The 12155-nt window shown below is 36.2% G+C and overlaps 1 protein-coding gene across 6 annotated transcripts in view; it reads right to left on the bottom strand.

Moving 5' to 3' along the window:
- Positions 1-419: 419 nt before the first annotated feature.
- Positions 420-12155, bottom strand: part of SMARCA2 (SWI/SNF related BAF chromatin remodeling complex subunit ATPase 2) — a 117508-nt gene continuing 105772 nt past the window's right edge. For 4 of the 6 annotated variants that reach the window (XM_084225802.1, XM_084225805.1, XM_084225803.1 and 1 more), the window contains exons 30-34: positions 8996-9101; positions 7664-7765; positions 3615-3747; positions 2355-2497; positions 420-1714 (exon numbers count right to left, since the gene is read on the bottom strand). In XM_084225802.1, the coding sequence (XP_084081928.1) occupies positions 1679-1714; positions 2355-2497; positions 3615-3747; positions 7664-7765; positions 8996-9101 (520 nt within the window). In that variant the 3' untranslated portion in view covers positions 420-1678. The remainder of the gene's footprint in view (positions 1715-2354; positions 2498-3614; positions 3748-7663; positions 7766-8995; positions 9102-12155) is intronic. The other 2 variants (XM_084225806.1, XM_084225807.1) reach the window with 1 other exon arrangement.

The raw sequence follows: 12155 nt of genomic DNA, 5'->3' as shown, positions 1-12155 counted from the left end.
TCAATGATACCTCTCTGTGAAATAGTGGGTCCTCCATTCACACTAGGAATACGATGTTTGAAATTGTTGAACCCAAGCAAAGCTGACTTCTCTCAGTGCAGGGCTAATATAAGCAAATGGGCACCAGTCCAGCTTACTGATCACTTTTCAAATGAGCTACAGAAATCTGAAACAGTTAACATACTGCAATTTAGCATGAAGAGATTTATTGGAGACACACTCTCAGAAGTTCATATAACAAAGAAATGTTCTGTTTACAAAGAGACTTCTAGGCTTGAAAATTTTTTACACAAGATACGTTCAAGTCTAAGTTTTGGTTTTGCTGAGTAGCAACGTTAACTGCAAATATATAGTTTGAATGTTCAGATCACTGCATCATATTGCATCACCACTGTGATACCTCGAGATATGATTTTAAATAAACTGACTTATGGTGGGCTGACTGCCTGCATAACTAATTGTACTCATGCCCACTAAGGCATATGGATACATATTTCCTGAAAGAAAAAGAAAAGAGTTTATTTTATTGCTTTATCACCTCAATTGTAAATAAGTACTGAATTATGCTTTTGTTTCAAGGTACCAGCCTTCTACTTCAATTTTATTATTCCTTAACATGTATTGCATATCTTTTCTCCATCTCAGAAGATACTTTTATGATATGTGGATCGAGGAAGGACCAAAGTGGACTTCTCTACAGGATACATTCCTGCTCTCTCATTGCTATTATAAAAATATTTTTGTGGAACTTTGTGTAACACAAGGCTGCATCTACTGAACTAAATTATCTCTTTATTAGGAAAACACCAACACCACATTCTTCAAAATTACTGGAATTTTATTTGCCTCAGGCTTATGACTTGCAACCAAAGACATTGTGCAAAGAAAGCAAAGATTAAGTACACTTTAGGGAAAAGGTGATAATCCACATTGGTAACATAGAAGATCAGTCTGATGAAAGAAGCCATACGTTACACTATATAGATTGCAATATTCAATAGCATTTTTAAACCAACTTCTTTAATAGAGAAAAAAAAAGTTAAGCAAAGTTTACAGTAGACATAAATTTGATACAATTCAAAAAGGCTTTTTCTGAAGATCATCAAGCGTAAACTGGAAAAATGTATATGGGGTAAGGTGTATGAAAGCTAACTACTGAACATTTAGAAGCTATTAAACAAAGTTGCATATATGTACCACAGTGTAAAAAACCAATAGAGGACAAATAAAAAATTTGAAAACGGCCTGATGAAAAATAAAATAACCAGTGGCTTTTAATGACTTCTCCTGGTTATCAATGCTACAAAAGACTTTTTTTTTGTTGCCTTTCTGATGCCACTGAAAAAAACCTTATCAAATGATAAAACCAGGCACAATCAAACCATTACCAAGTCAAAACCAGCCCATAGAAATATACTATCAACCCCCAGTTTCCCTCAAAAGGTTTCTTTGTTGTTTTTTGAGGCCCATTTGGTCACAATATGTTACATTTTTTGCCTTTTTTACACCATGATATCATATGTTTGTCTGGCACTATCCTAAAGCTAATTTATAGAGAATGAGTATACAGAAACGACCCAATGTCTATTTGACAAAAAGAATTCACTGGGTGTAAAATAGGAGAAAAGAGAAGAGAAGGGGGAGGGGTCAGTTCTGCCAAGAAAATAAACCCTATGGATCACTCATCATCACTTCCGCTTGCTTCCGACTGGTCCTAGAGGTAAGAGACACAAGACAAGTCAGAAATTCTTTCCAGCTATTCTGTGGAATTTGTTAAAGAAGGAAAAATAAAAGGAAGTATGAGGAAGAAATATGACAATTAAATTGACAAATCAAGATAGCCTGACGAAAGGTACTGTGTTATCTAGTATTTCTCTTTCATGAAATTTCATCTAATTGCTGTAGACTTCTTCAGAGAGGAAAGACAGAGAGTCAGGAAACACCAGCTCTTTCTTTCTATCCAGACATTTAAAAACGACTAGGAAGACATCTATTTTCATTTGTTGCAATAATAGAAGCACCCACTAAAACAAAGGTAAAAAACAATCAAGCTGTAAGTTTTTCATCTGTGGACAAAAGCGAACAGACCATGAGACTTAAAGGTTCAATGAATGTAGGAACAGCTCGAAGAAATAAGATCCAAACTTCTTAGGCTTCTTGTCTTCCAGCACTGGGATCAGATTTCATAAGCACACTCAGGTACAGTTAACACCCCCACCCAATTCTCTCAGGATGATGACTACAAGTTAAATATGTGCTTAAGCATGAATAGTTGAGAATTCTGACAGCAAGCAGAACAGGGCAGAGACGCAATCACTGCAACCACTTCCACAGTCTCACTGAACAAAACTTACATTTTCATCTTGATCCTCATCACTATCATCATCACTCACGACAGGCTTGGCTTTTGCTCTGCTTTGCCTCTTCTTGCCTTTTCCTTTCTCTCGACTTTTTTCATCCTTCTTATTCAACTTGATTTTGACTTTCACTGATTTTGCTGCAAAAAGTTCAACAGTGTACATTAATGTAATATTCACTTATCAACTTTAAATGCTGTGTCTTGTTCACAGAAATTCACCTCTGGTAGCAGCCAGAAAATACATTCCCCTCTGACTTTACATGAACTGTCGAACAACAAAGGAAGAAGTATTTGTTTTTATTTCTCTTGTTTTTAATAGTTGTAACAGTAATATATTAAACGGTGAAGACTAACTTTTAGCTGACCGTATTGATTTTCTTTTGATTCTTGGAATGTATGGTGTGCACAGGTAGTATATGGTCCTTTGAAAAGATATACATTTAAAAGTATTTTGTTCCTTACCAAAGAAATATTTAGCCTTTGTGGTTTGAAATATTAAGACTTGTTTTGTATTTTAAAGTACAGAAGTACAGTGGAGGTTACTGGTGAATTTTGAGTTGAAACGTTTCTAAAGCACGTTATTCTGATTCCAGAATATCCACTCATTTCCAAACGAGATACTGAAGTTGCATGCTTAGCACACGTGTGACACACTTGGAAGGGTAACTCAGGGCCAAGCACTACAGCTTCTGTAACCAGAGAAAAGGAGTAGCTGGAATTTGGATAGATGTAGCAGATGGCACAAAGTGCAATGAAGGAAACCATCCTTCTCCACTTCATCATGTTTCCAAACCTACAGGGACTTAATGAGTGTTCTGAAACAATCAGAATTTCAGTTAGTCCTTGTCACACTGAAGAGTGTTTTCTACATAATCTGGTTCTTATCCATGTGATGAATTTTGTATGTCACATCATGCCTGAAGGTTGACCACTTGCCAATAAAGACTTTCTCCAGCCTTTCCAGGCACTTCCATTTACAAACATCATGAACAGGCCCTGAAGGGCTTATAAGCAATTATGGTTGCCCACGAAGCACCTCTACATATCATTTCTGGCTTAGGAGTAGTTTAAATAGAAGTAAGCCAGAATACCCAGCTGAAAGACCAAAACAATGTTGCACCTAAGCAACCTTAGTAAGAAACTACTTCCACCAACAGAAAATAGAACCTTATAATCAGTCTCCATGCAAAAGCAGCAAAACCTGCTCTTCCATCCCCTGATATATTTCCTTGTCAGTATCTAGCTGGGGACTCACATTCTGATTCTGATTCTTCTTCCTCATCTTCTTCTTCATCATCATTGCTTTCATCCTCACTTTCTTCTTCTTTGGCTATCTTCTGTCGTGCGCTTTTGAACACAGACTGAAGAACAATGGAATCCTCATAGATCTACAGTACAAGTACAAACCTCTGTCAGAACTATGAAGTCAAGCAGAATCAGAAATTCACAGCATAGACCTAAATTTCCAGTGCAAGTCTACAGAGTACATGGTCTTTTCAAATACCAAGCAATAATGTCTGTTGCATAAATTGTATAAGAAATGGCAACATTCACTCTTCATTCTCTAAATGAAGAAATTTGTCAGTAGTAAGCTGCAAAGCAACAACTCTTACAAGGTATTACATCTAAAAGGTCTAGTTAATGTTTTTCTTGCTATTTCTACTACCATAGGGACTACTGCGCATTTTCATCAGATCATAACACCCTTGAAAACCTGCCAAACGAACAGACTTCAACAGTAAGCACCATAATTGAAACAAGAATTATCATCTGACAATATAGTTAATAATGACAAATGGCTAACCCTCATTTAATTAGATTTAGTTTTTTTCTGAAATTCAAAGAGGCTAAAAGGAAAATAATTTATCCCAAGCAGCTCATCCCTTCCTTCCTCTCAGATCTAAAAAGACTGAAAAAAAATAAATTAGGGCTTCTTCTAAATTGAGCATGTGTTCTCAAACATTATCTAGTATCCAAAGCATCTTGGGTACATTAGATTTTCTCTTTAACCTCCAGCAGGAGTGGACCCTCAAGAGTGAACTTTTGGCTTGTAACACATTTCTTATTAAAAAAGTAAAAATCTTGCTGTGTTGCTGAGTCATCACCCAAACAAATGACCTTGTGTGGTTTGTTTTGTAAAATGGCAGAAGACAAGCACCACACAATTCAGCATTAAAAAATTAGGAATCATTCCTAGAGGAGTATGAGAGTCACAGACTGCATTTGATTTTATCATCATCATCATCATCTACCTTGGCTGTCTGTCATTCTACTCCTCTGGCTGAATGACACACTTCCTTGTATAAAGGGACACTAGGTATTCGTGACAAAAATAATGGAAAGATTTTTGGCTGCCATTATGCAGTCTGTATCCTAAATGTGATAGAAGTGCTCTAATACTTTATAGGTTCAAGAAGTTGAATTAAAAAAGTTTGTTCAGAATACTTACCATGAAATATCCAATTCCTACTTTTTTCACTTGACCACCAAGTGCTTTTTTTGAAAAACTGCCTTTCACGGTGGATTGCTCCCCATTCTCTGATTTCTTCTGTGCTTTTTGTTTTGAGATGTTTGACTGTTCTCAATTATGGTAAAATTTTAATGTATCTATTATCTATAGAAAATAATCCTGAATGTTTTGAGAAGGCTGCTTTCCTATCTTAAGGCATTAGTGAGCTGTGATACTCCAGAACTTCCTTCCTTAAAGTCAAATAATAACTGACTTTCTTTTATACCTATTTCTTTTCAAATCAGCTATTGCTAGAACCTACTGAATTCCTTTTGAGAACTACTTATACATAAACCTAGCATATTAATTGTTCTTAGGAATGGGTCTTTCAACTAACCTTCTGCTCTTTCTCACAAAAACACTTTTCTAAGACAAAAAGAATTAACAACCTGTACGAGTTTTTTTTTTTTTAATGCTGGTCACTACATATTTAGGGCATCAATCTGACCCAGACTTTCAAACAGTTTCCTAATGAAATACAGAGGTTTCAAAAATTATTTTGATCTTCTTTATGCGAAATTACTTGTAATATTCCTATCTATTTTGATACACAAAAACCCCCATGTGGCTGCTTCATGAAAATAGAAATTTTATTATTTTGACAGAAACCCAATTCCAACAGATTTCAAAAAATCAAGCAACAATGACAGTAGAACTTCCTTCAAAAAGGGAGAAGCAACAACAAAAGAACTTCACAACAAATAACAACATTCACGAGAAATAATCTGTTTGAAGAGACACACAAGCATCTTTAACCCTGTATGGATCTGTGTGTCTACTACTTGTTTGACTACTATAATCTGAAAAACTTTTCAAAACACTGAGGTTTCACTGAGGACAAAAGCCTTAACACATAAAGCTAGTCTATCCATGAAAACCCTGAATAAGCTTCCAACTCAGATGAAACTGCTTTCTGCCAAGGAAAAGCAGCAGGCACCACACTAAGAGAACACCTGAAGTTCACTGAGTGCTTAAACAACTACCTGAATTAGCCCTTTTGTTTTGAGTGCATGCACAAATAATCTAATTTACTGAAGCCAATTGTACTGTCAGAGCAAAGAGAGACCAGAACTGTAACAAAGAACACAAGGTATCATTGGAGCCTGGAAAACTGGAGGACTACTGCAGAAGTGTCCTGCAACTCAGGGGAAATAAAACTGAACGCTCTGAAAACTTTACAGAATTAAAAAAAAGAAAAAAAAAGAAAAAAAAATAATAAAACCACCTTAGATACACATTTTTTGGCCTTCATAATATAAAAAGTAAAATTAATGTTGGTTCATTGAAACAGAAAATAATACTGCATGATACATGTTATTTCCAAACAGAGTAGCAATATCTACTAACACTTCTATTCACTCAGGATAACTCATCTCAATTCTACCATCTCTGCCCAACAAGACACCAGTTTTCCATAAGCAGGTTGAGTCATTCTGAGGTGAATAATTTCATTATTTTCCCCATTTCACTACTGGGGTTTTTTACCTCTTTTTATCTCCATTACCTTTACCATTTTCTGAAGTCTCATTTATACTTTTTGCTATTAACGTGCCTTCACTTTTTTCTCCCTCTTGTTATAATTAGATACTTATAGCCATTTTACTGATATATGAATACGCAGTAAACTGAAAATCTACATCTGAACATGTAGCAAAATTTTGTCCCAAGAATTCTACCATAATTAATTTACTTTTAAAAATGTTTTCAGCTGATTTATTTGTAGTTATTTCCATGTAACTGAAGACAGTAAAAAAAATCCCATATACATATTGGAGAAATGATTTTTCTGTGTCTTGATATAAAAAAAATATCACAAAATGATGAACTGACTCCAACAATTCTTCATAATAAATTCCATACTTATTTTTAATTCTCAAAATGTAACATAAACTCCCCAGTTTAGCTAAATGTTATCATTAATGTTTAGAAAATTTAAGAAAACATTTGTTATTGGCATCATCATCCTTCAGCTTACTTTTATTTAGCCTTCAAACAAAATCTTTTTTTATGTTTCCCTAACATCTTTTTCATGTTAGGGAAACTGTCTTCAGGGTCTCTGCTTCAACTGAATATTGTGTTTGCATCGCACTTTTTGGATCTCATATTTAAAAATAATCATCCAAGACTGTGTTTCACTGTATTGTAAGACAATTTTCTTATCTGTCTTATATTTTGTATCTGCCATCTAAATTTCATAGTCTTTCCTTTTGTATAAGCACCCTACTCCGAATTTTGAGCCCACTCATGCATGCAAAACATCTGTTTGAGATGAGTTTGCCTTCTAAACCTGAGACTCATCTTTCAACAATAAAAGAAATTTAAAAAACAGGCTTCAGAGACTACATTATATCTTTACTGATGGACAATCCTGAATTTTTACCTTCCATTAGCAGAAATGAAGAGCTTTCTGTGATGTATTTCTTTAATATTCCATCCTAGAGCTGTACTGTTACATCTGCTAATTCTGTGATCCACTGTGGAAAACCTAAACCCTCCACACACTGCCTTTCACCACAGGTTCAAACAGGCTTATTGAAGCTTCTTTAAAGTACACACAAATCAGAAAAAACTGATCTCAGAATTAGCGCTGAAAACAAATTTTCTGAAAATACACACTGCAGCAGTGTCCAGTGAATTCTGGACTCTAAAAATGTGGACATTTTTCTCTACTCAAAGTAAGAAATGAAACAGAGTTTATAAACAAAAATAGTAATCAACAAGCACTAAAAATGTTAGATAGGGAAAACACTATGTTTAACAGAATTTATGTTTAATAGAAATTAACTCATTCAGACCTGAGATCCCTCCAAGTTGAATGTCTGTGCATTGTGACACAGCAACATGACATCTTTTTCCAAATCCCCAAGACTCCGATATTTATGGTTGCGAATTCGTTCCTGTTGCATTTGTTGAGGAAATGAAGACAAGTATTGATGGGCAGTGGTGCAGAAAGAAGAACAGCAGAGAGGAAACTGAATTAATATTTGATTAAACACACTAAAAGTTTTCTCTTAAAAAAATTTACCTAAGCATCAAGATAAAAATCTGTTTAAAACATAGAATGTATTCAACCATGTTGTTAGCATATTACTCAAAAAATGCATCAAGGTAAAAGAGCAAATATTAAGCAATTTCTTTGTGAACTGTAAGGGTTAAAAGCAAAAGAAATGGAGCTCTTTTGGTAAAAGAAGTTCCAGTTTTGTCTTTCTAGGAAATAAACCCAGTAACTGTAACACAAGTGAAAGATATAGAATTAGGACATCACTCAAGCTGCAAAATGCTGCCTAGACCCCATCTACCAAACTCTGTTTGGATCTGACCTGGCTCTTCCAAGGTATGATGCTAGGGTCTAGAAGGGGAAGCCCTATGAGAAGCCAGCTGAGTATAATTGGTCAGTTCAGCCTGGAGAGGAGGAGACTTATGGGAGACCTCATTGTGGTCTATGAAGTCCTTATGAGGGGAAATGCAGGGGCAGGCACTGAACTCTTCTCTGCGTTGACCAATGATAAGACCTGAGGGAATGGCCTGAAGTTGTGCCATGGAAGGTTTAGGTTGGATATTAGGGAAAGGTTCTTCACCCAGAGGGTGGCTGGGCACTGGAACAGGCTCCCAGGGAAGTGGTCACAGCACCGAGCCTAAGAGAGTTCCAAAAGTGTTTGGACAACGCTCTCAGGCACATGGTGTGATTCATGGGGTGTCCTGTGCAGGGCCAGGAGTTGGATGTGATAAAATGTGTGCATTCCTTCTAACTCAGGATATTTATGGTTCTATGATTTTAAATGTAGGTATAGGTATATTCCCTTACAACTATGAAATTTTTGTCAACAGTGTGTTTTTACCAAATCTCTTGACAGATTCACAATTAGGTCTTTGCAAAAAAGGCACTGAGATGTTATCCCTGTTACATTACTATAGTTTGATTTGGCCTTGAAATTACAATGATACACTGCAATATACATCAAACAAAATTACGAACAAATTGTGTGACAATGTTTAAAATCTAATCCATCAATACAGGTGGCATGAAATATTAATATTGTTATTTTAAAAACAATGTAATGGTCACACTTCTGTAAAACAAAAAGAAATGGAGGAACCTGCACTTCCAAGATTCCTCCATTCCTTACCTTTATCTTTTTAAAGTCCACTGGTTTCCTAATCAATTCATAATACTCCGGTAGTTCTTTCCTAGATGGGAGCTGAATGAAGACTTCACTTAGCTGCCGTCCTGAACTATTGAGAAAAACAAAGCCATACGGAAAGGAATTATTACAACTTTCTCACAAAAAACACACACACTATCTAACAGTAAGAAAAAAATTAGAATAATGGAATAAAATCATGGTTTTTCTTTCAAAGAATTAGAAACTGAACCCTGATTTTTAAATTTGGTACAGATCATTAACTTACAATTTGAAATTTGAAACTGTTGTCCTAACTTATCATTAATATGTCACTGACATCTAACATCACTAGAGATGAATACGTAGAAGAGACCTTATGAAAGAAGAATTAGGATTTGCATCTGAATTCTACAGTCTTTTGCTGAGTACACTCTTATTGTTTCCTTGTTCAGTAAGTTTTAGCAATTCTCCCTTCTGTCAGTCTTTAAATTTGTCTTCTTGATCACTACATAGTTAGTCTAGTAATTCCTCATTATAGCAAACCATACTGATTTCCATTTTATTATATGCTGATTGCTATTACACTAACTCAATGTTACAACCAAAAAAATGAGTAACTTCTATTAATGACTGTTGGGTTTCTGGGAAGATCATTCCAACTATATTGAAAATCACTACTGCCATTTGTACCTCTTCATTCATTTGAAATAAAGTGACAGTTTTTCTACAAAACTTTTATACTATCAGAACATTGCCTACAACTTAGATGTATCCATACTTCCCACTGTTCATCCTCTTTTCATAGCTATTATAACACTTTTGTACTGAGAATCTTTTTTTAATCTTCTTATTTGTCATTTTCCAAATAATACATGGCTACAAGTCACCTCGAGACAAAATGTGCTGATGACACTTATGGGTATAGGTGGTTTTGTGTTGTTTTTGGTTGGGCTTTTTCCCCCATGTGCATGTAATTTTTGCAGAGTAGCAGAAAAAAGCAGTCCTATGAAGAACGGCACACAGCATTCACAAGCATTTCTCAGCTCACATTCACATGCTTCCTTCTCTCTCAGCTACTCCAGAAAGGCCCTGTTTTCTCAGCTGAATTTTCAGATAGTATCTCAGGAACATCAAACTCCACAGGAGTTGGGCAAAAAGTCTACCAAGTACTGGTTTCCCTCTGGGCTTTCTCTTGCAACCACCCTTCAGAGTGGTGTAGGATCTTATCAGACATTGAACCAAAACTGAACTGAAGGTTAACTGAAGCAATTCTGCAATGGAGAATAAGGATGATAAAAAGCATAAAGCTAGCAAGAGCTCTCCCCTTTATATGGAAGTAATTAATGCTTACTATACAGTATGCCTATCTTAATGCCTCAGGTAACATCAGAATTTGAGAAGGTACTATTTTTCTTATGGACCTGAGAGATTAATTAACAAGAAGGAATAGACAGATTTTCCTCATTTCCTAACTATCTGGTACTCACCTAATCCACAATTTTTTATTGTTCTCAGTTTGGTCCTGAGACAATGCTGCTCCTTCCATCACAGAGCACAATAATGTAAATACTCTAATTGCAGACTGCTAATCAGCACTGTTCCACAGAAATTTTGACACCAACAGGCCGCGAGACTACTTTTTCATTCAACACAGACCTAGAAACCAAAAGCCTCTGTCTCATCCTGTATGGTTGTGGAAGACTTGAGCAGCGGCAGCAGCAGCGGCGGCAGCAGCCCTTGCCTGCTCAGCAGTAGCGGCCAAGCTGCCTCCTGGGTCTCAGCAAGGTTCTGGCACACACCTGAGTATGCTCCTGGGTGTGGCTGCTGCAGGTGACACAAGGCAGTAGGCCTTTGGTGCACCCCTGTCCTAGGAGAGGACAGTGAAGTCTATGTATTCCTCCTACAACTTACAGCCATTGGGATGGATACCCACAGAGACCACTGGCAGCTCAGTAGCAGCTACTAGCAACTTCACCCAACAGACCTAAATTATTTGGGAAGAACCCTGTTAGTGAAATAGACAAAAGCATACAATGGCCAGGTAACTGACACAGCCAAGTCTTATTTATTTCTCTCCTGCAAGCAAATAACTGTGAAATTTTGGCCACTGCACCTGCCATCTCCTTTGGTATGGACTCACATGTTCATTACTTTTATACTTCCCCTGTCCAAGTGTTTATAGAATGGATTTGTAGGCACCAGCTTTGTTCCTGACCTGTGTGTCTGTGTCATGCTACATGACAGAACCTGTCTTCATCACAGATTGTCCTCTCACAGTGAAACTAGAAGCAATACAAGGAAAAGCAATGCATTATATATACATTCTACACAACTGACTAAATTAATGTGTGTTTCTATTAATTTGAAATTTGAAGACTGCATTTTTATTTGGATTTTTTTTTTTGGTTCATAGAGGTAAGTGTTGAGCAGTAACAGCTGCAATTGAGATCAGTGGAATTTCTTCTGAACATATACAACACTATGAAAGCCAGCAACTGAATCTGTGGTGCCCAAATGGTATCTTAAAATTTAAGCTTATATTCCCCGTTTATAAAATGAACATAAAATACTGCTAAACATTCAGACTCCTTAGGAGCATTATACAGAAGCCTAGTGACAATTCAGCCATTCCTAAGTGATCAGTGCCCACCTTATACATGCAAGGCACTGATTGTGAGGAAAGCAAAACAAAACAAAGCAGTATCCTGCGCACCATTACACAGCAGGCTGTAACTTTCCTGCCTGCACCTGGGTACACTATGAGTGTGGATTAGGAATACAGAAGGACTATCACTGCTGCGTTTTATTTCAGCAGCCGTAACAGAAATTCCTATGTCAGTAAAATTACTGAACCAGTGATACTGGGTTTCTTCAACTGTGCTTCAGAGTACAATACTGAACAGAATTACTTCAGTAAAAACCAAACAGCTACTAATAGACTAATTTTGATCAAATTTTAAAACATGTTTAGCCTATTTGTTCTACTGAAGTAGTTTCCGATGATTATAGCTTTTAATCTCAAGGCTGTATTCTTTTATCTTTTTACATCCACATTCTCTTACACACCCACACTTAAATGGTATTTTGCAGAAAAAATACAATTCCTAAATTATTAAACAGCAAAATTCTATTTTCCAAGTGCAAACCCAGCCAACTATGATTT

The sequence above is a fragment of the Fringilla coelebs genome (genome assembly GCF_963513975.1).
Source record: "Fringilla coelebs genome assembly, chromosome: Z".
Lineage (NCBI taxonomy): Eukaryota > Metazoa > Chordata > Aves > Passeriformes > Fringillidae > Fringilla > Fringilla coelebs.
This window is presented reverse-complemented; position numbering and strand designations above follow the sequence as displayed.